The sequence below is a fragment of the Pipistrellus kuhlii genome, unplaced genomic scaffold, assembly GCF_014108245.1.
Source record: "Pipistrellus kuhlii isolate mPipKuh1 unplaced genomic scaffold, mPipKuh1.p scaffold_m20_p_17, whole genome shotgun sequence".
NCBI classification, from domain to species: domain Eukaryota; kingdom Metazoa; phylum Chordata; class Mammalia; order Chiroptera; family Vespertilionidae; genus Pipistrellus; species Pipistrellus kuhlii.
This window is the reverse complement of record NW_023425482.1, coordinates 17,452,634-17,478,352: the sequence shown is the minus strand read 5'-3', so window position 1 is coordinate 17,478,352 and position 25,719 is coordinate 17,452,634. Positions and strand designations below refer to the sequence as shown.

The 25,719-nt window shown below is 43.9% G+C and overlaps 1 protein-coding gene and 1 long non-coding RNA gene across 2 annotated transcripts in view; one reads left to right on the top strand and one right to left on the bottom strand.

Annotated features, from left to right (window-relative positions):
• Window positions 1-25,719, top strand: part of PKD1L3 (polycystin 1 like 3, transient receptor potential channel interacting) — a 63,188-nt gene that overhangs the window by 37,244 nt on the left and 225 nt on the right. The window contains 13 exon segments of the mRNA XM_036441154.2: window positions 450-549; window positions 10,675-10,821; window positions 11,456-11,641; window positions 14,975-15,218; window positions 16,059-16,192; window positions 19,191-19,318; window positions 20,116-20,276; window positions 21,732-21,942; window positions 22,374-22,475; window positions 24,256-24,387; window positions 25,114-25,194; window positions 25,617-25,680; window positions 25,683-25,718. Of these exon segments, the coding sequence (XP_036297047.1) occupies window positions 450-549; window positions 10,675-10,821; window positions 11,456-11,641; window positions 14,975-15,218; window positions 16,059-16,192; window positions 19,191-19,318; window positions 20,116-20,276; window positions 21,732-21,942; window positions 22,374-22,475; window positions 24,256-24,387; window positions 25,114-25,194; window positions 25,617-25,680; window positions 25,683-25,718 (1,726 nt within the window).
• Window positions 19,831-22,380, bottom strand: LOC118720807. The gene is made up of 2 exons (XR_004988540.2): window positions 21,873-22,380; window positions 19,831-20,124 (listed from the first exon to the last, which is right to left on the bottom strand). It is a non-coding gene; the product is annotated as an uncharacterized LOC118720807 (long non-coding RNA).

The window sequence follows — 25,719 nt, the reverse complement described above, 5'->3', positions numbered from 1 at the left end:
TCCGGTCAGGCCCTGGCCCGTGTTGTTCACCCTGGGGAGCCCAGGCCAAGCAGAATGGACTCGCTGGGGAAGGGAGAGGGATAGAGAGCTAGAGCCATCGATGAGAGAGAAACATAGATGAGCTGCCTCCTGCACACCCCCTACCGGGGATGTGCCTGCAACCAAGGTACATGCCCTTGCCCGAAATCGAACCCGGGACCTTTCAGTCCACAGGCTGACGCTCTATCCACCGAGCCAAACTGGTTTTGGCACAAATAGTAGCTTTATCCGGACACTTCCAGGTCCCCGTGATTATGCAGAAATAATATGAAATTATTCGATTCTCAGTTCTCCATAAATATATCCAAATTCAATTGAAAACTTATTAATACCTTCACGTTTACAAAATGATGTCGCCGTGTTGAATCCTGTACCTGCTCATTGGTTTCTCCCGTGACTGGCCTGTCTAGGTGGTCCTCCTGTCGCTGTTCTTGTCGCTAGTCCTGCACAGGGTGCCCTGCCTTAGCAGAGAGAAGGATGAGCAGACGAAGAGGATCTTGGCACTCTCAGGTAACGGGCAGTTCTCACTAATCTCATTTGGCCAAGAGCAGATTGTATCAGAACAGCGGGGTCCTCGCCGCCTCACTGACTCAGACACACGCCCCTTGGCGGGTCTTGTCCACCAATATCCGTCGTGAGTCCCTCCCTGGATTGTCACCTTCTCCTCAGAGCTTCCCTCCCACCAGATCCTGGGCGGCCGCCTCAACCTCTCCCCACTCCCAGCCCCACAGCATTTCCAGCTGCTCCCACCGCCTCTGAAAGCCGGCACAAGTTTCACATCACCGTCCCCAAACAGAAGCATTGGCCTGCCCCACCAATCTGCTTCTTTACTATATTGTCCCATCGCAGTCAAGAGCATCCCCATTCTCTAAAAATGTCAGCATAATCCTGAGTTCCCCTCTCATTCCTCAATTCGGCCACCACGCCTAAGGGGGTCCGCCCTGAGACTGGCCGGAGCCTCCTGTCACGTGGGGGCCCCTCACAAACACAGGGGTGGCAGGAAAGCAGTCTGCGGGAACATTAACACGGGGTTCTGATCATGCAGAACAAGGCGTGCCTTGTCTGGAGGACTGTCTGTAAGGAAGAAGCGCACGGCAGCGATAAGTCTAAAATGCAGGAGAGGGTTTACCGTCCGCAGGGAGGAAGCGATGCCCCCGCGGAGGTGCTGGCGGTCACCGACCTGGGTGAGCAGCGGACACGCTGCTAAGGAGCAGCACCCCGTTCCTTGTGAAATCAAGGAGATGAGCAAGCTAACCACACACTGCCCTCATCGTCCTATTTCATTTACTCATGCTCCGGAATTGCTGTTCCCTCTCCTTGGCCTAAAATGGTGTGTTTTTGGCTTGTCCTCAGCCTTGTCCATCGGAGGAGGTCTAGCTAATACTTCAAAGCAAATATCAAGTGTCACCTCCTCTGGCTCCCACAGGGATATCTAATTTCTCATTCTTCAGTGACTCCCCAGCACTGGGCACATACATGCTGCCAAGTTTTATGCCATATTCTAATTCATTCACCCTCCTCACTCACCTTTCTCTTCCATTCTCCTTTCCCCTCCCACTCCCTCTCCTCCCTCTCTCACCCTTCTCCATCGCTTCTACCCTCATCCTTCTCCTCCTTCACCTCCCCACTTCCTCTCCACCACCTCCCTGGATCCTAAAATACCCCAAATTTTAAAAATACCAAAGGCTGCCGAAACCAGTTTGGTTCAGTGGATAGAGCGTTGGCCTGAGGACTGAAAGGTCCCGGGTTCAATCCAATCAAGGGTATGTACCTTGGTTGCCGGCACATCCCCAGTGGGGGATGTGCAGGAAGCAGCTGGTCGATGTTTCTTTCTCATCAATGTTTCTAACTATCTCTCCCCCTTCCTCTCTATAAAAAATCAAAGTATATTAAAAAAAAAAAAAAAAAGAACACGGAAGGCATGACACCACAGTTATATGGGCTTGTTGGTCACTAACCCATAGAGATGTCCTATTTAAGGGGAAAGGGGGTGGCTTGAGGAGAGATGGTCCTAAAGTAAGAACCAGACACTGCTGGCAGATCGTATGTAGAAACCCCACAATCGAGGGCCTGGGCAGGAGGTCGGGGCGGTTTGTGGAAGGGCTGCTGGCTCCTCGGGGCTTTGTAGTTAAGAACTGGTGCGTGTTGACTGGAAATGATTTGACAATGTGGTATGTATGACCAATAATAACATGTGCTGTGTAACAACCAAGCATTTTACTGTGATATGGATATTCACGTGATAAAGTTAAGTGTAAATCCGAGAACCAGTTATGTCTTAATGCAACATATATATTAATGTACATGCTTACATGTGTAGAGTAAGTAATGTACAATTATGTATATTACATACTATCACTCATGTGTTATTCATGTGGCATATAGTTGAATATGTAAAATATTTCCATATTGGCATAATGCACAAAATTATAGTTGAATATAGTAAAATATTTCCATATTGGGATAATACACAAAATTAATTTCACTTTTCTCCTATAGGGAGAGGTTTCAGTAGAATCTCAGCTTTGGGCACTGACATAGGAACTTGAGCTTATTCCTCAAGACCAGGGGGGTGAATATACCACAAAGACTCTTCATTCTAAGAGTTGTTCCCTATAATATCTGTGAGGAACATTAGTACAAAAATAGGGAAAAGCATAGAATGGGTGCTGTTTGGCCAGTGATGAAAGTGGGTGTTCAGCTGGTTGTCTCAATTCATGTTAGTGTTAATAGGGCGGTCGCTGGTAGTCAGGTAGGCATTGGCTGAGGGCTAGGAGTGCTGTGCTTAGTTGTTTTGATGTATGGAATATTGAGACAGAAGTAGCATTAAACAGAGAGGATTGGGGCTAGACTGTGACCTAGTTTGTTGGGATGGATTATAGGATCGCATAGACAAGTAGGAAATACCACTTTGGTTTGCTGAGGTGGGGAGTGTTGGCTGGGGTGTAGTTATCTGGGTGTCCTGGGAGGTCAGGTGAAAAGAGACCTAATGTTAATGTTAAAATTAAGAGCAATGGGCTTAGGATCTTTGATTGTGTAGCATTGGTGGAATGGAATTTTGTGGGTGTGTCAGATGAGATTCCTGTTGGGTTATTGGATCCTGTTTCATGAAAGAATAGATGTTCAATTACTAGAGCTGAGATGAGAGTAGTTGGAAGGATGGAGTGGAAGGCAAAGAATCAGCTGAGGGTGGCTTTATCAGCTGAGAATCCTCTGATTCCCTCAACCAGCTGGTTCGAATGTAAGGCTTTGCTGAGATTGTAATGAAGGTTGCCCCTCAGAAAGACACTTGATCTCATGGCAGTACATAACCTATAGCTGTTGCTGCTGTTACAGTAAATAGTAAAAGGATTCTGATTGCAGGTCCTTGTGAGGATGTAAGATTTGTAATATAGATCTCATCCCACTATATAGGCAGTAAAAATATGAATGAGCCCTGGCCAGTGTGACTCGGTTGAGCATTGTCCCATGTACCACAAGGATCGTGGGTTCGATTCCCCATCAGGGCTCACACCCAGGTTGCAGGTTTGATCTCCATTCGGAGTAGGAAGCAACAGATCGATGTTTCTCTCATTTCCTCTCTAAAAATTTTTGAAATGAGTGCTCCATTGGCATATAGATATTGGGTAATTCAGCCATAGTTTACATCCTGGCAGATGCTGTTAGAGAAAGCAGGGACTGTCTGGCGTGAGGTATAGACCCAGTAGTCCTGTGAAGATTCACAGGGCAGGCAGATTCCTGGAAGGGATGTGGAGTTTCATCAACGAATGAGTTGTTGATCATTTTAATTAGTGGGTGGGATTTTTGCATGTTGGTCATTACTGTTTTTATGGTTGAAATACAGCGATGTTTTTTCATGTCATTGGTCCTGGATAGATTCCATGTAAGAATAATGATTGACATATTTTAAGCAGTCTTTGTGATTAGTTTTGTGGGATTTTCTTCAAAACACCAATTGATGGAGGACTTGAGTTGATTGGGAGTGTAGGGAGTGGTTGTGGGACTGTGATGAATTTTGATGGGTGTTTAGGCTTGGTAATATTTTTAATTGATTTGTGGGAAATGTTGGGAGTCTTTGGTTAATACAACAGCTGTGGCTACTTACTGAATAATAGTGTGAGTTTCTAATTAAACTGTCCTGGGAGCATTTGCCTCTGGTTTAATTAGAGAAGTTCTATTAATGTTATGTGTACTAAACAATGAGGAGGTGGAGGTTGTGTTTTAAGTTTAATGAGCCAGGGGGCTTGGCTGTTGGTGACACTGGGGATGCTAGACTTTTAAGGGAAGTTGTAGAGACTACAGCTTTCTATAGTTATATACTTGACTTGTAATCGAAGTAAAGGTTCCTGGTCAATCCTTGCTTACTAGAGTCCTTACAATAGAAATTACTTGTGGAAACTAAGTATAATGTGGCTTAGTGTCAATGTAATCAGAAAAGAGAAGTACAATTTGAGTAGGCCTGTGGTCTGCAAACTGCGGCTAGAGAGCCACATGCAGCTCTTTGGCCCCTTGAGTGTGGCTCTTCCACAAAATACTACAGCCTAAGCGAATCTATTTTGAAGAAGTGGCATTAGAAGAAGTTTTTTGTTTGTTTGTTTTTGTTTTGTTTTGTTTTCCACTTTTTCCCCCCCAAATTTTGTTTTTATTAGTTATGGTATCACATATTATAATTGTCCTCATCCCCCCAATCCCATCCCAAACCCCTCCCTACATATGCCCTCATCCCCACTACCCCCCATTGTCCATGGCCACTGGCCAGGCCCATATGCATGCACACAAGTCCTTTGGTTGATCTCTTCCCCTTACCCCCACCCTCCCCTATTTTCCCTCTGAGGTTTGAGAGTCTGATCACTGCTTCTCTTTCTCTGAGTCTGTTTTTGTTCTTCAGTCTATGTTGTTCATCATTTCCTCTAGATGTGTGAGATCATGTGATCTAAGAAATACCCTTGTAAGAACCTAAACTAAGAAAAGCCATAATGGTTATGCTGAGAGGCAAATGAATCAGTCTATAGTGAGTTCCTTTCTGGGCCAGCAGTTCTTTTGAGAACTGTTGGTCCAGAAAGAAAAAGTTTAAGTTTAAAAAATTTGGCTCTCAAAAGAAATTTTAATCGTTGTACTATTGATATTTGGCTCTGTTGACTAACAAGTTTGCCGACCACTGGACTGGGCCTTTTTGTTTGGATGGTAGTAGAGCAGCTTTTATTTGGAACTGGGAGATTAATTTTGGTAAAACATTTCCGAGTCAGATTAGGTTGAGCCATAGTGGTGCTGACTCTTGGTTCATTTTGCTGATACATTCAATAATGGTGAGAGGTGGTAGCTGATAGCTGGAAACTATCCAAGAAGGTCAGAGAATTTGAAGAGGTTTGAAGGATAATTACATTTTAGATGCTGTGTCATGAGGTTGAGTTCCACAGCAAGAACAAAACCTAGTACAGTTACCTAGGGCTGTCAGTTTCACATGATAAGATGTAGTCATCTGTGGAACAGTTGTGGGGGAAAACTGTTGGAAATAAAGAAAGCAAAGATGCTTCTCATGAAGACACGTTCAATAGAATTTGTTGGGAGGCTTCTTTTTAAGGTTCGAGGAGGAGTGCGTGGTCTGCTGGGAGGACAGAGGACTGAGGACCGCAGAGGCTGCTGGAGAAGTGGCAGGAGGGGCGTTAGCAGGGCTCCGGCGCAGCCCCTTGCCCACCTGGTTGTGAGGTGCAGGATGACTCTGGCACCTGCTCAGGATGACTCTGGCACCTGCTCTCGCTGCCCCCCACCCCCCTGCGGCAGGCCTCTGGGTTTGGATGACTCTTCTTTGGAGGAGAGAAGCCTGGGAGGAAAGGCTTTCCTGTAATGAATGGGGTCCTGGGGAAGGGCGATGTGATAAACGGGCTGCCAGTTGTCTTCCGGGTTAAGCTTAATAATGCTCCCAGAGCATAAGAATGCGTGCAGATGTGGTTAACGCCAGTGGTCACTATTCTCAGGCCAAATTGGCTTGAGGTAGAAAAGGCGACAATGATTTTAATTCCGCTGTGAGGAAGTGCAGCTTGCTGTGATGATGTGGTAATGGCTCCTAGGCATGCTCTTGTCGGATGAGCCATTTTCTGTTGGTGGTAAGCCAGGTCAGCAGGAAGATGCCCACTGAGACTGCTGTACTGGGTGGAGGGAGCAGGGCTGACGGTGTGGAACCGTCCACAGTGGAAGGCTCATGGATGACGTCCGCATTGAGTGGATTTTCCTGTTGCTCCTAGGAGGAGCCCAGCCAGTGGGAAAGTAGTATTGCTAAGGTTGGGTAAAAAGATCCGTTGAGCCAAAATTAAACAGGAATCCCTCCATTGACGCAATAAATCCGATGTCTCCAATGCAGTTACATACAACTGCATTGTTTGCATCTGTTCGACCATATATCCGATTGGTTAGTGGGAATGACGTAATTCCCCTCCTTCTCATCTGATGACTAGTTGAAAAAGGTTGTTAGTGGGGCGTAAGATTAATAGTGTGAGATACATAAGGAGGTATTTAAGAAATTGGTTAATGATAGGATCTGAGAGTGGATATCATGCTGAGAATTCTGTGATTGATCTCAGGAGTAGTGGCTACTGGTGTAAATACAGGGCGTCCAAAAAAAATGTATATGCACTCTGAGTGATTATAAAGTCAGTGTTTATGAGCATCAACCTATGAACCAGGAGGTCATGGTTTAATTACCAGTCAGGGTACATGCATGGGTGGCGGGCTCAATCCCCAGTTGGGGGGCATGTGGGAGGATCAGTGATTCTCTCCCATCATTGATGTTTCTGTCTCTCTCCCTCTCTCTTCCTCTCTGAAATCAATATAAATATTAAAAATAAAGTGTTTAACATAACATTTTCAGAATCTAAAGAAACCTCCAGAAATGAATAATTTTTTGTCAATGCCTGTTTTTATTTATTTTTATTGATTTTCATTGATTTCAGAGAGGAATGTAGGGGAGGGAGAGAGAGAGACAGGTGCATCAATGATGGAAGAGAATCATTGATCGGCCACCTCCAGAATGTGCCCCACTGGGCATGTGCCCCAACCTGTAATCAAACCGTGGCCTCCCAGTTCATAGGGCGACACTCACTCACTGAGCGGTGTTGGCTGGGTGCTCAATGGCTATTGTTGTTTTTTTGGGGGGGGTTTAGAGTTAATGTTCTTTATTTTATTTTTTATTTTATTGATTTTGTACAGAGAGGAAGGGAGAGAGAGATGGAGAGTTAGAAACATCGATGAGAGTGGGTCATCGATCAGCTGCCTCTTGCACACCCCCTCTGGGTATATGCCCACAACCAAGGTACATGCCCTTGACCGGAATCGAACCTGGGACCCTTCAGTCCCCAAGCCGACGCTCTATCCATTGAGCCAAACCAGTTTCGGCTCAATGCCTGTTTTTAAACTAATGACCATTCTGGTCTAGGATTTGCTGATGATGTGAAGTCACAGATGTCGAGAATCATTTCATTCAGTGTTTATGTGCCCTCAATTCGACTGTTGCGGGTTTTGCACCATAAACGTTATCATTTATGTATTTAAAAAAAAAAAAAAAAAAAAAAAAAAAAAAAAAAAAGCCTAGTGGCACTTTAGGACAAATTTTCTTTGTTCAAAGCTTAGTCTGGGGTCACCCATTATTTCAAATCAGTTACTCCTGAAAAGGAGTGAGTTATCAGCTGTTAAATTGTGTATACATCCGAAACCGGTTTGGCTCAGTGGTAGAGCGTCAATCTGCAGACTGAAAGGTCCCAGGTTCAATTCCGGTCAAGGACATGTACGTTGGTTGCGGACACATTCCCGGTAGGGGGTGTGCAAGAGGCAACTGGTCGGTGTTTCTCTCTCATCAATGTCTCTAGCTCTTTATCTCTCTCCCTTCCTCCTCTCTGTAAAATATCAATAAAATATATTAATAAATAAATAAATAAATAAATAAATTGTGTATACAGTTTTCTGGGACACCCTCTGTTATTGGGAAGTAGTCTAGCTCAAAGATAAGTGTTATTTTTAGAGTTTGAATAGTTTTTCAGGGTCAATTTGAGATGGTTCTTTCTTGGCCCAGTTGGATAAGACTAGTAAGTGTATGGAATTGTAGTTTTTACATATGATGACACATCTTTTTTTTTTTTTATAATATATTTTATTGATTTTTTACAGAGAGGAAGAGAGAGGGATAGATAGTTAGAAACATCGATGAGAGAGAATCCTCAATCAGCTGCCTCCTGCACACCCCCTACTGGGGATGTGCCCACAACCAAGGTACATGCCCTTGACCGGAATCAAACCCGGGACCCTTCAGTCCGCAGGCCGACGCTCTATCCACTGAGCCAAATCGGTTTCGGCGATGACACATCTTGCTTTCGTAGATATCAATATTAGAAGTGGTTACTGTGACTGGTAGCATTAGTACAAGTAGAGGAATTCGTATTGAGGAAGCAAATAGAAATTACTACTTTCATTGGAGTTGCACTAATTGTTTAGTTTCCAAGATCAATGGATAACTCCTATACTTTAAAATTTCACATGTGTCAAACACAAGGCCCGCGGGCCAAATCCGTCCCACCAGGCCTTGCAATGTGGCCCGCACCGCGCTGTCATCACTGCACTCCGCTGCGTTTCCATCACAATGACAGTTTATGACTGTTCAGTAAACCATTCGGCCCGCGATTTAGGCTGGATTTTAGATTTTGGCCCCTTCTCTGATTGAGTTCGACACCCCTACTTTAAATGGATAATTCCTATACTTTAAAAGTTAAAGGCCATGCTGATATATGTGGAGCATGAATTAGCAGTTCTTGCATATTCTTTCAGTAAAGAAGAATTTTTAGTTTCTATTATTAAATTTTAAATCTAATGTCCTCATGAAGCCATATTAATGGTACAAAGTTCCCCAAATGATTTCAGAGTAAGTGGGTAGGAGGAGGGGCAGCAAGTGAACTGTTAGGGTGTTTTCTCATGAAGGATGGTTTAATGTTGTTTCTGGGAAGCGTTTTCCTGTTTTAATTAGTATGCAGAGGGAACAGAGGGCGGGAATAACGATGTCAGCGCCTATAAGGGTGATAGATATGTTAGACCACATGTGTCAAACACAAGGCCCGCGGGCCAAATCCGTCCCGCCAGGCCTTGCAATGTGGCCCGCACCGCGCTGTCATCACTGCACTCCGCTGCGTTTCCATCACAATGGCAGTTTATGACTGTTTAGTAAACCATTCGGCCCGCGATTTAGGCTGGATTTTAGATTTTGGCCCCTTCTCTGATTGAGTTCGACACCCCTATGTTAGACCATGAGACCGTTGATTGTAACTGTAAGGAATTTTCCAATTAAAATAATTGTTGGGGGTAAAGCTGGGTTAGTAAGACTTGCTAAGCAGCCATCGTGCTACTATTGGTGGAAGAACTGTTCGTAGGCCATGAGCGAACGTTACGGTTTGGCTGTGAATTGGTTCATAATTTGGGTTGGCCGGGGGTGTAGCACGGGGGAGGTAAGGCCGTGTGCGATTAGCAGGGCAGGGGTTTGAACAAGGATGGCTACACTCACTAGTGAGGTGTGGGTGGTGGAGGATGTGGTTGGTGTCTGTCTGGTGTAGAGAGAACTGGTTATGATGACGTCCCGTAAGGATTGTTAGGAGTGTTAGCATTATAGCAGCCGGTGTAGGTAATACAGTTGCAAGAACTGCAGAGCCGGCAGTGGGACTTCTCCGTGTACTTTTGGTCATAGATAGAGGCCATAGAGAGGCATTTCACTGTAAGTGCTATGACTGTGCCTGCTAGTCAGAGAAAAATGTGAGATCAAGAAGTAGGCAGAGACCGGATTCAGTAATAAGCTAGTAGGAATGCAAGGAGCCCAGCCGGTGTTGCTCAGCGGTTGAGCGTCAACCTATGAACCAGGTCACAGTTCGATTCCTGGTCAGGGCACATGTCCGGGGCTGCAGGCTTGATCTCCAGTAGGAGGTGTGCAGGAGGCAGCTGATCAATAATCTCTCTCCTCGTTTATATTTCTCTCTCTCCTCTCTCTCTCTCTCTCTCTCTCTCTCTAATCAATAAAAATATATAAAAAATTAAGAACCTGTAGGTTTTCCGTATGGATTAGTGCAGCGAGGAGTGGGAGTGACCCACAGTGTGTGGAACGGGAAGTGAAGTCCGGCCTTCAGTGGCCTGTTACCTTCCTCAGCCAGCGAGGGAGCACTAGTGCTGCTTCAGAGACTGTGAGACGACGGGGTTAGCTCTGCGGTGGTGAACATCACCATCAGTTAACATCACCGTCCTGGAATTGCGATGCAGAATCCTGGGCTTCACCCCCAGAAGCTGCACTTAACAAAACTGTGAATGTCAAAGTCTGGGAAGCTCCCCTGGGGCGTGCTCCCACGGTGTGCTCCACCGGCTAGCACTGTTTGTTTCCGGGCCCAGGTAAGCACAGAAATGGAGAGGAGGCAGGTTAGAGACCTCTATAGCAATCGAGCAGACGTCACCTCAGGCTGGACACCAATTGTATAGGCTCAGAAGTCCTTCCTGACAGCAGGAGAATCTCCTTAGGGTTTTCTTTTGTTCCACCTTTAACAGGAGGTTTTCGAAATAGATGCTCCACCAATACCAATGAACAAAACATTTCTTGGCCTCTGTTTGAATTTCTGACAGCAAAATGTCCTCCACCATCGCCTGGCTCCAGAGATCAGAGGAACCCCGTCTATGTCGCGCCAGCTGTCCGCCACCCAGCTCCGCGCCCGGAAAGAACCTCGAAGGAGAAGGAGAAGCGGCTGTTCAGGCTGACGGGGGAGGTTTTGGGTGCGGAGACGGGGCCGGTCCACGCGGCAGCACAGAGCCCAGCGGGGATGGGGGCGGGAGCAGGCTGGGAGCTGCGGGAGGGGGAGAGCGATTTAAGGCCTTCCTTTCTGGCTTCCGGGAGACAAGGTGATCTCACCGCGTCTCCACCTGCGGAGAGTGAGAACAAAGCTTGGTCCACCTGCTTCACAGGGCGGAGGGGAAAGGATGTGCTCTGGAAAGGGGTGCCCTGTCCTGTCCGGCCAGAGCTGTTACACAGCCGGTGTTGGGAGTGCTGGTTCCCTGGCCCCAAGGAGAGAGATCGGTTTCTCTGGGCCTCCCTTTCTGTGGACACGAGGGGGGCGGGGGGCATTTAGTTTTAAGAACTAAAATACAAAAATTGTGGGGTTTTACATATCTTAAGTAAAATTTCTAATTAGTGGCAGAATGATTCTTGGAAGGGATATATAGATGTATATTTACACTAACAGCCAAATGCTTTTGCTAATGTTTACAAATATTAGGTTAAACATGTGAAATTGACATTTCCTTGCTGTGTTTGGCGGGTGGGAGTGTACTGTAGACTTAGAGGGCAAGAAGGAAAGGCTGCAGACTGTCCCCGCTGAAGGCTCGCTGGTGACTTTGTTCTCTGCAACAGCGCAAGTCCTCTTTCTTGTCCTGGTGATGGCGGCGGTCCACTCTGCACAGAACCCCAGCCGGTTCCACCTGCACCAGGCGCTCAGGAGGAGCTTTTCTCACCGCTTCTCGGAGATCAGGCTCCTGCGCCATTTCTACCCCTGGGCCAGGCACACCCTCCTCCCGAACCTGTACGGGGACCACCGAGGTGAGAGTGCAGTCCTGGGCCCAGCCACCCGCCCGGGGCTTCAGCTCCTTTTCCAGACGCCCCGCCATGACGTGCCGGGACACTGGAGAAAGGCCAGCTGGCTTTTCCCCGTGGCTGCACCCATGGCGGGGACGGCATGGCACCCCAAGGATTCCACTGTTTGGACTTCATGTAAGCAGGTTCAGGTTGATTCTTTCTAGTTCAGTTCTAGGTTAAGGGCACATTCAATTTGCAGTCCGTCACCCTGCGCTGAATAAAATACAACTAAGCTACTGCCACTGTGATAGGTACAGTTCTCTTCTTGGACTACTTGGTTCTGCAGTACAGTGTCCTGGTTTGGCTCAGGGGATAGAGCACCGGCCTGCAGACCAAAGGGTCCCGGGTTCGATTCTGGTCAAGGACACGTACCTCGGTTGCGGACTCCTCCCCGGCCTGGGCCCTGGTTGGGGCTCCTGCAGGAGGCAACCCATCAATGAGTTTCTCTCTGTCTTTCTCTCTTCCACTCTCCCTAAAAACCAGTGGAAATCCTTGGGTGAGGATTAACAAACAAACAAACAAAAAAGCTTAGTATATCTAAGTGTTCAGTGCTAGCACATGGTATTCACTGGATAAGTGCCAGCTGTTGTTAACTGATGAAATGGAAGCTCTGGCTAATCTAGAACCAAAGTGTACAGGAATTACCTGGACATACCTGGACATGAGTTATCTGGAATCCCCAGATTGCAGCAGTAATCTGTAGATGGTGATTAACAGAACTAAGTGGGCATGGGTGAAGCTCAGTAAAAATTGGCCCTATCATGGGTTCCCTCTTCAATTCTAAAAATCCTTACTACTTTCAGAATTGACGTAACCTAGTCCTCTTAGTCCAGTTGTTTTCAGGAACACTGAAGCCCAAGCCATTCATGGCAGATAATGTATTGATATGTATATCCTGTAAACACTTACTCTTCCTAATAGCATGTCCCAGTGTTCAGTCACATACACGGAAGGGTCTTTTCCTTTGCAGGACTTAATTCACATTTCTCTTGCTGTAATTTAAGCTTGCTTTTTCTCTCTTGATTTTCTTCTAATGGAAAATGACCAAAATTTTATAATTGTATATATTTTTCACTCAGGAAATACAGTGAGACCATCTGTGAAGGTTGTCACCGCCTCCCTTTATCTTCTGCAGAGCTCCCAGTCCTTTCACTCTCCACCTGTTCCCGCAAACCTATACGTGCCAAGTTCTCTAACATGATTTTTTCTGCCATGTTAATATATTTGTCAAGGCCGGCCAGTGTGGCTCAGTAGTCGAGCACGATTTGATTCCTGTTGTGGGCTCGATTCCTGGTGGGGGGCATGCAGGCAGCAGCTGATCGATGTCTCTATCCCTTCCCCTACACTTAAAAAATTACTTAATCATTAAAACATGAACATGGAGAAAATTCAATGTACAGCAGTGTATATTGTCCAACTCTCCTTTGTTCCATAATTCCCTTTTTCTCTTTCCAAGAGTCAAATACATTCCCCATTTATTATATATCCTTTCAGAGGTAATCTATGCATTTTCCAATATATCTGACCATATAGTAACATACTAGGAACAGTGTCATGCACTTTGCTTTTCCCCCTTAACAATCTACCTGGAAATTGTTCTATCAGTATATATAAAGCTGACCCTGTTATGTTTTATTCATTTTCTATATAGTATGCCACTGCATGGATGTACCCTGATTGATATAACAGATCCCTATTGATAGGCATTTAAATTGTTTCCAGTCTTTTAACATTACCATTACTCTCATTTACATATGTAATTTTACACATGTACAAATATATCTAAAATATCTTGAAAAAACTTGCTATACATGTATATATACATTTTTTAAAAATATATATATTTTATTGATTTTTTTTTTTTTTTTTTTTTTTTTTTTTTTACAGAGAGGAAGGGAGAGGGACAGAATGTTAGAAACATCGATGAGAGAGAAACAACAATCAGCTGCCTCCTGCACACCTCCTACCGGGGATATGCCCACAACCAAGGTACATGCCCTTGACTGGAATCGAACCTGGGACCCTTCAGTCCGCAGGCCGACGCTCTATCCACTGAGCCAAACTTGTTAGGGTGCTCTTCACAAAATTTTTGCACATCTCTTGTTAGGCTTATCTTGTGTGTTACTATTGTAAATAAGATATTTTATTTCTCTATAACTTCTAAGTAAATATTATTTGGATATATGAAGGATAATTTAGTACCCAGCCACCTTGCTGAATTGCCTTTCTGTAATAAATAGTTTTTACATTCATTTCCACTGTCCCAGCTTTATTGGGGTATAACTGACAAAACTGCATGAATTTAAGGTGTAACATACTTTGATAGACAACCACATTGTGAAATGATTACCACAATCGAGCTAATTAACATAGCCATCCCTCAAAAGGATGTGTTTCGTTTTTGGCGCGGTAAGTCATAGGCGGTTTCAAGACCCTTAGTCAGACTGTTGGAAAGCTTGCCTCAGAGCTTCTGGACCACGGCCGAGAGGGGCTGGGTCTGGGTCTCGGCCACGTTATGGTCCGCACTCGGGACTGACATCTGCAGCCTGTTCCTGAGGCACAGACAGGAATGACCCCTCCTGAGTCCCCGGCCTTATGGTGCTGGCGGCAGGACCAAGGTCAAATGGCTCTGTAGCAACTATGTCCACAGAAGGACAGCGCTGTTTCTAGACCTGTAGCCAGGCCCACAATTGGTGCGTCAGCCACGTGGGGGACCTGCCTTCTCAAAACGGACCTTGTTAGTCTTGGGCTTCATTGGAGTTTCACAATCCCCCACTAAATCTCAAAACGCCCACAAAGGCACTTTTGTCTGCAGGTGCCTGCCAGATTATTATTGAGAGATACAAGCATGGGACCTCATATTCCACTCTCTTCCTCAGGTGATTGTCATGATCTATCTAGACTAGGGGTGTCGAACTCAATCAGAGAAGGGGCCAAAATCTAAAATCCAGCCTAAATCGCGGGCCGAATGGTTTACTGAACAGTCATAAACTGTCATTGTGATGGAAACGCAGCAGAGTGCAGTGATGACAGCGCGGTGCGGGCCTCATTGCAAGGCCTGGCGGGACGGATTTGGCCCGCGGGCCTTGTGTTTGACACATGTGATCTAGACCATTAACTACACATTTTCTAGATCATTATCTACAAATAATGATGCCACTTTTTTTTTTTTTTTTTAATCTGGTTGCATGAACTGAAAACTCCAAAAATGTTCTTAAAAATAGTGGTGAACCTGCAGTTTTTGTTAAGAACATAACGAGACAATTTTTACAATGGCTTCCTGTTCTCTCTCCCTAGGATTTATTACTGATGGGAACTCCTTTCTTTTGGGCAACGTTCTGCTTCATCAGATTCGCACTCTGAAGCCATCTCATCGAGATGTGGAGGACACAGAGAACTATGGGGTTAACTGGAGCCCCCCTGAAACGAACAGCACCGACCCGGACAGCATGTGGCACCATCGGAATCCGGAGGCCCCGGGTGGCCGCCCCGTCCAGGGGGCGTTTGTCCGACTTGGAAGGAACGCTAGTTCCGCCGCCAGGTGAGCGAGCCTGAGCCCTAAACGTGAGGACCAAGACGTCTGCTTCGGTCCCTTCTCAGGACAAGCAGGAATTAGGACCCATTTGAGTAGTTTGACAGCAACTATACTGACACTTGTAGACACTTTTATTTCAGGCTTTTAAGGAAATGTATGTTTTAGCATGCCAGTTTGCCAAACCTCATTCTTTTTCTCATCTGGAGAAGCTTATCAGTTTCAATCCTAGCTGCAGCTGAACTCAATAAGTCTAGCTTGGGCAAACTATACTCTTCAAACGTAAGAGAAAACACTGAGTTTCATAAGAACCACAAATAATCCAAAATTCAAATGCCCAAAAGCAACTGCCAGAGAGAGATAGATTAATGTTTATATGAATCCTGAGTCTTTGTCATTATAATGTATGGAAATGTCTTAAGTTAAATTATCCTCCATTTAAATTTATAGCAAGACATTAAAAACAATGCCAGTCAAATGACATTTCGACCCCTTACACCTCTCAAAACAGAATATATATTAGTCAAGAGTAGCGTTTAACATTTTGTATAGAAGTAGTTGACAGCATATAAAATTCTACCTCACACTTAAAATGCCAACTAGATCCTTTTGGATGTTTAACCTTGGTGTGACTACTATTGTGAAAGCTTTATCATCACTATAGTCTTTTAGATTCACATTGTCACTAGTGAAAGTGTGGGCACTGGTGATTATAAAACACTGCACCAGTCATCTAGATCGGGACACGGAGCTTCTCATCTGGGCTGAGGGATATTGGAAATGCAGGGCCTTGAGCTCCTTGCAGGGTTGAGAGGAGCAGGCAGCAGCCCTGTCCTCCTGTCTTCCCAGAGTCCTGCAGCATCTGGAACAGAGCCGCTGGCTAGACCATCGCACCAAAAGCCTCTTTGTGGAATTTGTGGTCTTCAACGCTAACGTGAACCTGTTCTGCGTCGTGACCCTGATTCTGGAATCCAACAATGTGGGTACGAAGGCCTCTTCCTCTCCTCCGTCTGACCTGGCTATCTCAGAAGTCCCGGTTTCTTACATCATTAAAAGACACTATTTTAATTAAGGTTGTTATACATAATGTAATTTTAAAAATCAAATAGTTAAGGCAAAAACTAGCTGTCCTCATTCCCCACCTCATTTCAGCTTTTTTAACTGGTTGTTTTGGAATTTAAAAAGTAACATTATTAGCTATTTCATGAATCTTCCAGTTTTAGATAGTATGTATTTTTTATGACATGAGGATTTAACTTTCTTATACCCACAAATATCTCTAACATGCACACACATATACATACCTTCTCTCTTTTCTCTTTTTCCCAATATAACTTACGGTTAAATACTGAGTATTTCCATTATTGGGATAATATATTTTTCAAAGATGAGCCATGTAATGGATTACAATTCAATTTTTCTTTCACAACTTTCCCCCCTAATTTACAGTTCGTTTTGTTTGTTTGTTTTGCATGCGTTCTATTAATTGGAGATGAACCAAACTCTTGTAGAAGTAAACCTCATTCTTTGCAAAAGTATCACCTGAGCTATCACTGTGTGATCCTTTTTCTAGGCCCCTCATCCTGTTGGCACAGCGGGACTGGCTCTTCTCTGGGCCTGCTCTAGCGCCCTTGTCCTGACTCTCCCCTGCCTGCCACCTCGGGGATTCTCTTCTCTTCTCTCCTCTGCTGGACCTCCTTTCTCCTGGAGCCCATGTCTTCCTCTCTTGGTTTACTTTCTCATTTTGCTGGAGCACATCCTACAGTAACTTCCTGGAAGGATATAGGAGAAGTACATTTTTTTAAGGCCTTACATGTCCAAAAAAAATTTTTGCCATCACATTTGGCTGCTTATTTGACTGGATACAGTTGTTTTTTGGAAAGTGCAGTCCATTACCTTCTAACTTCTCAGACTGTTGTTAATATGATGGTCCCACTCCCAAGTTTTTAGAATTCTTTGTCACCATGGTTATGAAAGGATCTGACTGACCTCATGGTAAGTCCTTTCATCTAAGCACTGATAAGTTTTATTTGCATTTCTTTGTAAATTTCCCCTCTATTTTATCTTCCTCACATTTCTATAATTTTGAGGTAGGAACTCCTGGACTGATCCTCTGATTTTCTTAGGTTTTCACTATTTTCCGTCTTATTTCCGAAAGATTACTTCAATTGCTAAACCACTTGAAATTTTCATCTTCATATTTTAATTTCTAAGAATTGTGTTCTCATATTTCTTTTGCATAGTCTCCCTGTTGTTTATGGAATCAATATCCTCTCAGCTCTCTGAGGATACTGTAGGTTCATTTTGTTTTTATCAGCTTCTTCATTTTCTCTAATTTCTGAGCTTTTTATTTTTTTATTTGCTTTAATTTCTGGTTTTTAATGTTAGAGTTTTAAGTATCTGACTGTTCTTTCATATTTGAAAGAGCAAAAAGAAAAATCAAAATTCTGATAATGCTAATTAGGAGATCTGTGAGCATGGATAGAGCTTGTCACCTGGCACCTGTCTTTTCTCTTGGGCAGTCAGTTTTCAGGAGGGACCCTTCCAATGCCCGTCTTGAAGATAAGCCTGTTAAAGAAGTGGAGGGAAGGGAGGTAGGGATCTCACCATGCAGTATGTAAATTTTCTCTCAAGTCCCTTTTCCAGTAGACTTGCAGATGTACCTGCTATCTCTGAGTTCCAATTTCTCTGTAGTCCAACGTCACTATAATAAACCTTCAGTCTTGGGGTAGTGGAAGGCAGGATGGGTGGATAGCTGGTTGTGTCAGAGAGAATCGGATCTAATGGCTTAAGTTCATTTTTGCAATCCCACTTTCAGTTCCAATTGACCCTCTACCTCCAGAGGTGCCTGCTGCCTCCCATTCCCCAGCCTTTCTAGGGTTTGTGGTAAGAACGGGCTGGCTTCTGGGTTTCCTGCACTGCTTAGGTTTCAGCTTTCTTGAATCTGCCGTCAGTGTCCTTTGTCCATTTTCCAGCTTCAAACAGTGTGTTCCTCTCATTTGCCCCCTTTTTTATCTTTGTCATTTTTCATCCCTTCACTGTCATTGTGGAGGCATTTTGTTAAGGGGCTAGAGGGAAACTGGCACATTGAATTCCCCTACCTTAAACAGACGGTCTGTCCTAATCCTTTGTTTCCTCCTCCTCCTCCTCCCCCAGAATTTGCCCACAAGTGTCCTTCTATTTACCACCAGGGTTTACGTCTAATCAGGAATTTCTTCTTCCCAGACCCACACAGAGTACGCCACTTCCCTAGCCTTACTTCCTCCCCCGTCTTGAGAGCCAAGTGAAGTAGGAATTTGTTCTTACAATGGCACTTTCCACTTAGGAGCATATCTTAGATCTAATATTTTGGGGCTTTTTGAAAAGTTATATTCACAAGATCTTTCATACGTTTTTGAAACTGCAACAAAATCACTGTCTTTCTAGCTGGGATCTGAAGCTTTTTAAGTCTATCTTCATACAAACATCCTAGTATTAATACATGGGATAATATTAATGCTTTAAACATAGAAAATTTGAGATGGTTCAAAGCATTTTAATCATAGTACTTTCTGAAAATATATTTTAAGTGGCTTTAAACAAAAGCACCACACTTACATTTGATTGATTGCTGTCCCCATTTGACATTGCAGTGATCAGTTCTCTGCAAAGCACCACGTTGCAACATTACGTCTGAACATCCTTGCAGCTGTTCTCATAAGGGTAACACACCTGTAACAGCTAATCAATCATTGACACTGCCCTCTAGGGGGAATCAACGGTATAATCCTCTCCCCTCTACTAACTTTTAATGCAATAAGCACATTTTAGTCCAATAGCTTTGCACACAACTTCATTTAATATATGTGACACCTCTAGGGAAATACTGAGCTTAAAAACTCAAAGACATTTGAAACTAATAATAGAGGGACGGTTGGGGTTATTTCAAAGACAGAGTTTGAAGAGAAGTTCTAAAGACTCTGGACTCGATGTCGTTCTCAGGTGCCTTCTTCGGCTCCGTGAGACTGGACACTTTAACCTCCCTTCAGACATCAAAGAAGGACTTTGCCTGGTCTGTTGCTTCACAAGTCATCTATTACCTGCTAGTCTGTTACTACGGCTTCATACAGGTGAGTTGAAAATGTTCGATCTAATATTCTCAAGCTTTATTTGGGTATTATTTGGGGAGCTCCACCATGAGCTATTATTGGTCTTTTCCAGAAACTTGACTTCAGTTAAAGACTGACTAGTTTTCCACAAAGTAGCTCTTTCAGTTTTCAAGAGTTAAAGAATTAGGTCTATATAAAGATTATTTTTTAAAATATATTTTATTGATTTTTTTACGGAGAGGAAGGGAGAGGGATAGATAGCTAGAAACATCGGTGAGAGAGAAACATCGACCAGCTGCCTCCTGCACACCCTACTGGGGATGTGCCCACAACTAATGTACATGCCCTTGACCGGAATCGAACCTGGGATCCTTCAGTCCGCAGACCGATGCTCTATCCACTGAGCCAAACCAGTTTTGGCTAGGAGAATTATTTTTGTGTGCAGTGTTATTAATCCTATAAAGCAACAGCAAGACTGAAAGCATGATGAACAGAGCAAGTACTCAAAATACAGATGCTGGACGCAAAAGGTAACATATTTTAAGCCAAACACAGTGTTTTATTTTCAGGCTTGATAACTAATTCAGAAACTTTTTTTAATTAAGTTTAAGCAATGAGAAAAATGTACGCAGTGAAAGCTGTATTGGAGAAAGCCAAGTTTTGGTAAGCAGCAGCTCTGAGCTGAGGCTCTAACCCACTGTGCCCAGGCCAGATCGAAGCCCCAGCTGAGCGCACTTTGCCCGTGTTCATGCCATTTCAGTAGGGAGAGACGCAGCGAGCCCTTCAGGAAAGCAGCAGTGACTGTGCCGTCTGTTTAGGGTCGCCGGCTGAAACAGCAGAGATGGAGGTTCCTAACGAGGAAAAGAAACATTCTGGACATGAGCATAATCCTTACCAGCTTTGCCATCTTGATGCTTGACATCAAGCTTATTTCTCTGCATAAGAAGAACATGGCACAATACCACTCTGACCGTGACAGGTAAGAGGGGCCTGAGAAGCAGCAAACATCCCTCCTCGGTGTCCAGAGGGCCCTGACTCACACAGGGTTCTTTCAAACGCGCTCTCCTCCTCCACTGCTTTGGCATTTTTGTGTAACACCGGTTAAACACAAATCCCAGACCGATGTCCACGGCAGAGAAGACAGTGAACTAGCAGCTTACACTGCTAATCAAGTCTTCTGCCTTTCACAGCACAGGGGCCTGGGTGTGTCCTCCTATTTACCACTTGGGTCATTATTTTGCACCCTGACCAAGGAATAAACCCTAAGACAAGACAGACAAATGGTCATCTTCTAAGTAAAACCACAGCAGGGAGTACACACTTTAAATCCAAAGCACTGCTTTCTGGGTAGGGACGTCCATCCATTCTGGTGCCCCTTGGGCTCCTCTGGTCTTTCTCATGGGGAAGAGCATGTGTCCCTCATTAACCTGTCTAACCCTTCATGGCTCACAGCCTGGGCCACTGATATAAGCCTGAGGCACTGTCCCAGGAAGGCCTCACAGAGGGCTGTTATGCAGGGACGGTGGTCTGTGCAGTTTGAATGATGCTGGCAGCTAAGGTCTAGCCTGTTGTGTGGCATTGCCTAGTTTTTGGACAAAAGAATTGTGATTGAATGCCAACCTCATATATCTATGGAGGTCTAGATGCTGCAACAAAATTATGAATGTCGTCTCTCAAATAATAAAACTTAAAAATAAAAAACCAACTTCTAATTGGTTACAAACACCCCTCACCTCTAGTTGAATCATCTTTCTCCTCTCCGCACTAGTAAACCTATTAGAGGATCCATTATCTGCTGGCAGAGGGCATATAGGATTACCGCATGACAGAAAACAGACCAGCCTAATGGCACACATCATTATGTTAACTCATTTTTTTTTTAAGTGTGTGCTAGGAGTCCTCAATGCACTTTTTAAAATATACATACTTTATTGGTTTTCCACAGAGAGGGAGAGAGCTAGAAACATCTATCGCTGCCTCACTCACACTCCCCACTGGGGATGTGCCCGCAACCAAGGTACATGCCCTTGACCAGAATCGAGCCCGGGACCCTTGAGTCTGCAGGCTGACACTCTATCCACTGAGCCAAACCAGCCAGGGCAACTCATCTCCTTTTGACATGAGAGATTTAACTCAAGGCAGAGCAACAGAAGCGGCTGGCCTTGACTTCCAGGATGAACTTGGAGTAAAGAATCAGCTACAGGTCAAAATTTCAAGTTTTCTTCACAACTCCCAACCAAACACGTTTCTTCTGCTCTGAGGCACAGACACAGGAGCCCAACCTAGACGGCAGCACTCGTACACCAAGCACTTCACCCAACAGGACTCGCACAACTGCTGCACTCCGGCAGTGGGAACGCTGGGGACCCTGGCAGCACAGGAATGGTGAGGGCGTGCGGTCCATACTGAGTAACTGTCAGCCTTCCTGCTGCAGGTTCATCAACTTCTACGAGGCAGTAAAGGTGAACTCGGCTGTCATTCACCTCATGGGCTTCTTGGTTCTGCTGGCAACCGTTCAGCTGTGGATGCTGCTGCATCACAGCCCCCGGCTGCAGGTCATCGGAAGAACGCTCACCAAAGCCTGGGACGAGGTGGTGGGCTTCCTGCTGGTCATTGTGATCCTGCTGACCGGCTACGCCATGGCTGTGAGCCCCCCCTAGTGTCTTTCCTGGGTGCTGGGGTCTTGGAGTCACTTTGCTTCCCTTAGAAAAAATCACTATATGGAAAACCATCAGTTCAAGTTGGCCCTGAGTTTTGGAGAAAAGAATTGGAGTAAGAATTGGTTTTGGTTGTAGTTCCATACTTAACAGTAGTAGGACTTAAATTCACACATTTGTCTCATCTCTAAAATGGGGATAAAATTTAGCTCACAGGAATGAAGGTCAAATTTATATGAAAATACTATGTAATTAAAAGGAATTTTATGCATTTTTTTAGGCATAGTAACTGAAATGGCCACTAAAGAATTTCCTATTCCATTCATTCTATGTTGACCTCATCGTTATCAAGCGCCCCGAGACAAATAACTGCAGTGGCCTCCACTGCTCTCCACCTGACCCATCTTTCTTCTTTTCAGTTTAACCTGCTGTTTGGCTGGAGCATGTCTGACTACCGAACTTTTTTCAGCTCAGCAGTGACTTTTGTTGGTCTCCTGACAGGAATCTCTCATTATAAGGAGGTAAAAAAAAATTTAAATCCTATTTTCCCTACAGACCTCTATTATATGCAAGGTTGGGCAAAAGTAGGTTTACAGTTGAGTACAGGAAACTATTATTTCTCAAACAACTGTAAACCTATTGTTGCCTTATCCTGTATCTAACAAAGGGATACTGTCTGTAAATGCAGCCCTGCTATACCAATGCACATTGGAAAAGGGAGAAAGAGAGATCCTCTGCCATTCTGGTTTATGGTACCACTGATGTATACAAGCTTTTGGGTGTATATTTGGGTGTGTATTGGGTGTATATTGTTTCAGAAATCTGCCCTTTCCTAACCACATAGTCCCACATCTCACTACTTAATCTTACTGCCAGGACACAGGGAGTGAGCTTGTGCTCTCGGACCTGGTCAGATTAACATGTGGTTGCTGCTGCCTTTTCAGTGGCCCTTTATACTATGGAAAAGACTTTAAAAATTAGGGCGGTACAATTCCAGAAGAGCTGTGACATTCTGTTTACAGTTAACAAATAATCATTTCAGAGAGCCTATTATTCCTCCCCAGGAAATACCAATAGAACCCTTCCATTCAGCATAAAAAAGTTAAGTAGGGCCGAAACTGGTTTGGCTCAATGGAGAGGGTGGGCTTGGGGACTGAAAGGTCCCAGGTTCGATTCCGGTCAAGGGCATGTACCTTGATTGCAGGCATATCCTCAGTAGGGGGTGTGCAAGAGGCAGCTGATCAATGACTCTCTCATCGATGTTCCTCTCTATCTCTCTCCCTTCCTCTCTGTACAAAATCAATAAAATAAAATAAAAAATAAATAAAAGGAAACCCAGATAAGAATTTGGGTCCAAAGCACAAGCATATATTAGATTTGATTAGGGAAGGGAAAACTGCAATTCAAATTAGTGAAACTCACAAAATTTTCAAGACTTATCATTCTGATAATCTAGATTTCAAAGGTTACTAACTAAAATGGACAACTTAACATAGTTTCTAACGTAGAAAGTTGTCATCTCCCTAAGATAACTGTTTTGGGAGGACTATTTTATTATAGTCCGAGCCCCAATCACTAGTCCACAGCTCTGGAACACTTTCTATATTAAAGGTCTTAAAGAACAATCAGAATTAATAAACTTTTGCTAATACTTTTTGACATTTTTCTGCTCTAATCATATTATATAATGTGAAGGTGCAAATGAAATTATACTTATTGGGAAAAGTCTTATATCAAAAACTCAGATAGCCCAAACTTGATATAATTACCCAATTAAGTGGATGACAGGCTGGTACTAGGAAATGTTTTGACATAAATTTCCATCATATTTAGTGTAAGCATTCATCCCCTAAGTCATTGGTCTTTTTCTAAACATTGCCTATAATGAAGGAACCAATACCAAGGCAAAACATTTATCAGTACTGGAAAATCAACATCATTTGATTTGTAGGTTTACAGTTGTAAATACATAGAAATTTATTATCAATGATTATATGAAGTATAAACCTACTTTTGCCCACCCCTGTATTTTCTGGAATTGTTAGAACTCACATGGACTTACAATCATTTTAATTTTGCAACTTACCTGCTTTCTTCTTGAAAAGCCCTGAAGAGACAACTGTTTTTACAACCTTGAGTGTCAGTCGTTCTTGCTCAAAAGTATTCTCCTTTTAAGTAGTTTTGCTTTGCTCCCTAGTTTCAACCAGTGTTTTCTTATGTGAATAAATCCCAAATGTTAGCACATAAAGTAGAATTCAAACTGTCAATGTTTAAATTAAAAGTGTTTTATTGTCTTTCCAGATTATTGCTTTAGACCCAGTCCTGGGATCCTTTCTGATCCTCACCAGTGTCATCTTGATGCTACTCGTGATCATTAACCTTTTTGTTTCTGCCATTCTAATGTCCTTTGGTAAAGAAAGAAAGTCCCTTAAGGTAAGTCAGTCTTCGGGCTGGTAATTTTATATACAGGTTTTCCCTATTATCCAAAAGTAGAGCACGTTCATGTAAAAACTCTCAGAAGCCAAACTGGCATAAAGTCTAAAAGCAATTACCATTAATTTAAATGGGAAAAAATTTTAAACTTTCCCAGTCCCCCAAAAGTAGCCTACCAAGTAATACATCAAGCCTAAAACAGCACTAACATATGGTAAAAGCCGATATAATATACAGCTTATATAAAGAAAAAAATAACAGTTCAGTGTGCACTACTTCTGTAATAGCTCACTGCAAACACTTCCCGTTTCGCTTTTTTCATAAAAGCAAGTCCTCTTCCGATATTTTTGGTTAGTGAAAATAGATACTAACATACATCTTCCCTAAACGTGAAGTGGTGTAACGTGGCGAATACCTGTATAAGCCATACCATTTTACACCGCTGGAAAAGCTCAACTGTAGCTGCTCAAGATTACAGATGGTCGAAGTGCACAATATCAGCAAATCCCCTTTATTAGCCTCCACAGCTCTGCTAACTATTTTCCTAGGAAACCCAGTTTTAGTCACTGTCCTCTAAGTAGCTGACCCTCAACTACTAAGCAGCAGAAGCACTCTAATGCCTACCAGCAAATCATTAAAGGAAACAGTATCTTTATGAATGTTACTTCCACCTTTGATACTTTTTTCCTTCAATATACTTGCTTTTCCCCCTTTGTCCTCTAATAGACTTGGAAAGAAGCTACGCTGATGGATATGCTGCTGCAGAAGCTCTCGGGTTTGTTAGGAATCCAGTGCACCAGAACACACGTGAGTAAACAGCTGTGACAGTCGTGGGCACTGACACTGAAGTGTTAAAAGATGAACTATCTTAACCCTGTTACCCCCTAGTGAGTACTTACTTTTGCATGGCATAGCTTAGAAAATTAGATGTTTACAATACATTTTGTTAAATTTTGTCAGTACGGAAATCAAAATCCCCTTCGCTGAAAGTCCTTGTGTTTATATGATATTGGCACTGTTGGGAAAGGCTTTACACTGCAAGAATGAGTGGCTCATTTAACTGGCTCTGCTGCTGCCCAACGAGTAACAGAACACAAGTAGTGTTCCCAGACGGCGGTGGGAAAGTCAGATGTGAGCTCACTGCAGCTTATTAAAAATAAAGACACAAGCATGCCGTCTGCCTGCGGAGAGCATTTCTAACACTGTCCTCCTTGCCCTGATTTAATTAGGTCCAGGAAGCCTCTGCAGAGTCCCAGCGGAGTAACCAAGCAAACTCACAGATGCTATCTGGCCTTAAACAGGTTCCTTACTGCTACAGGCATTCACATTACC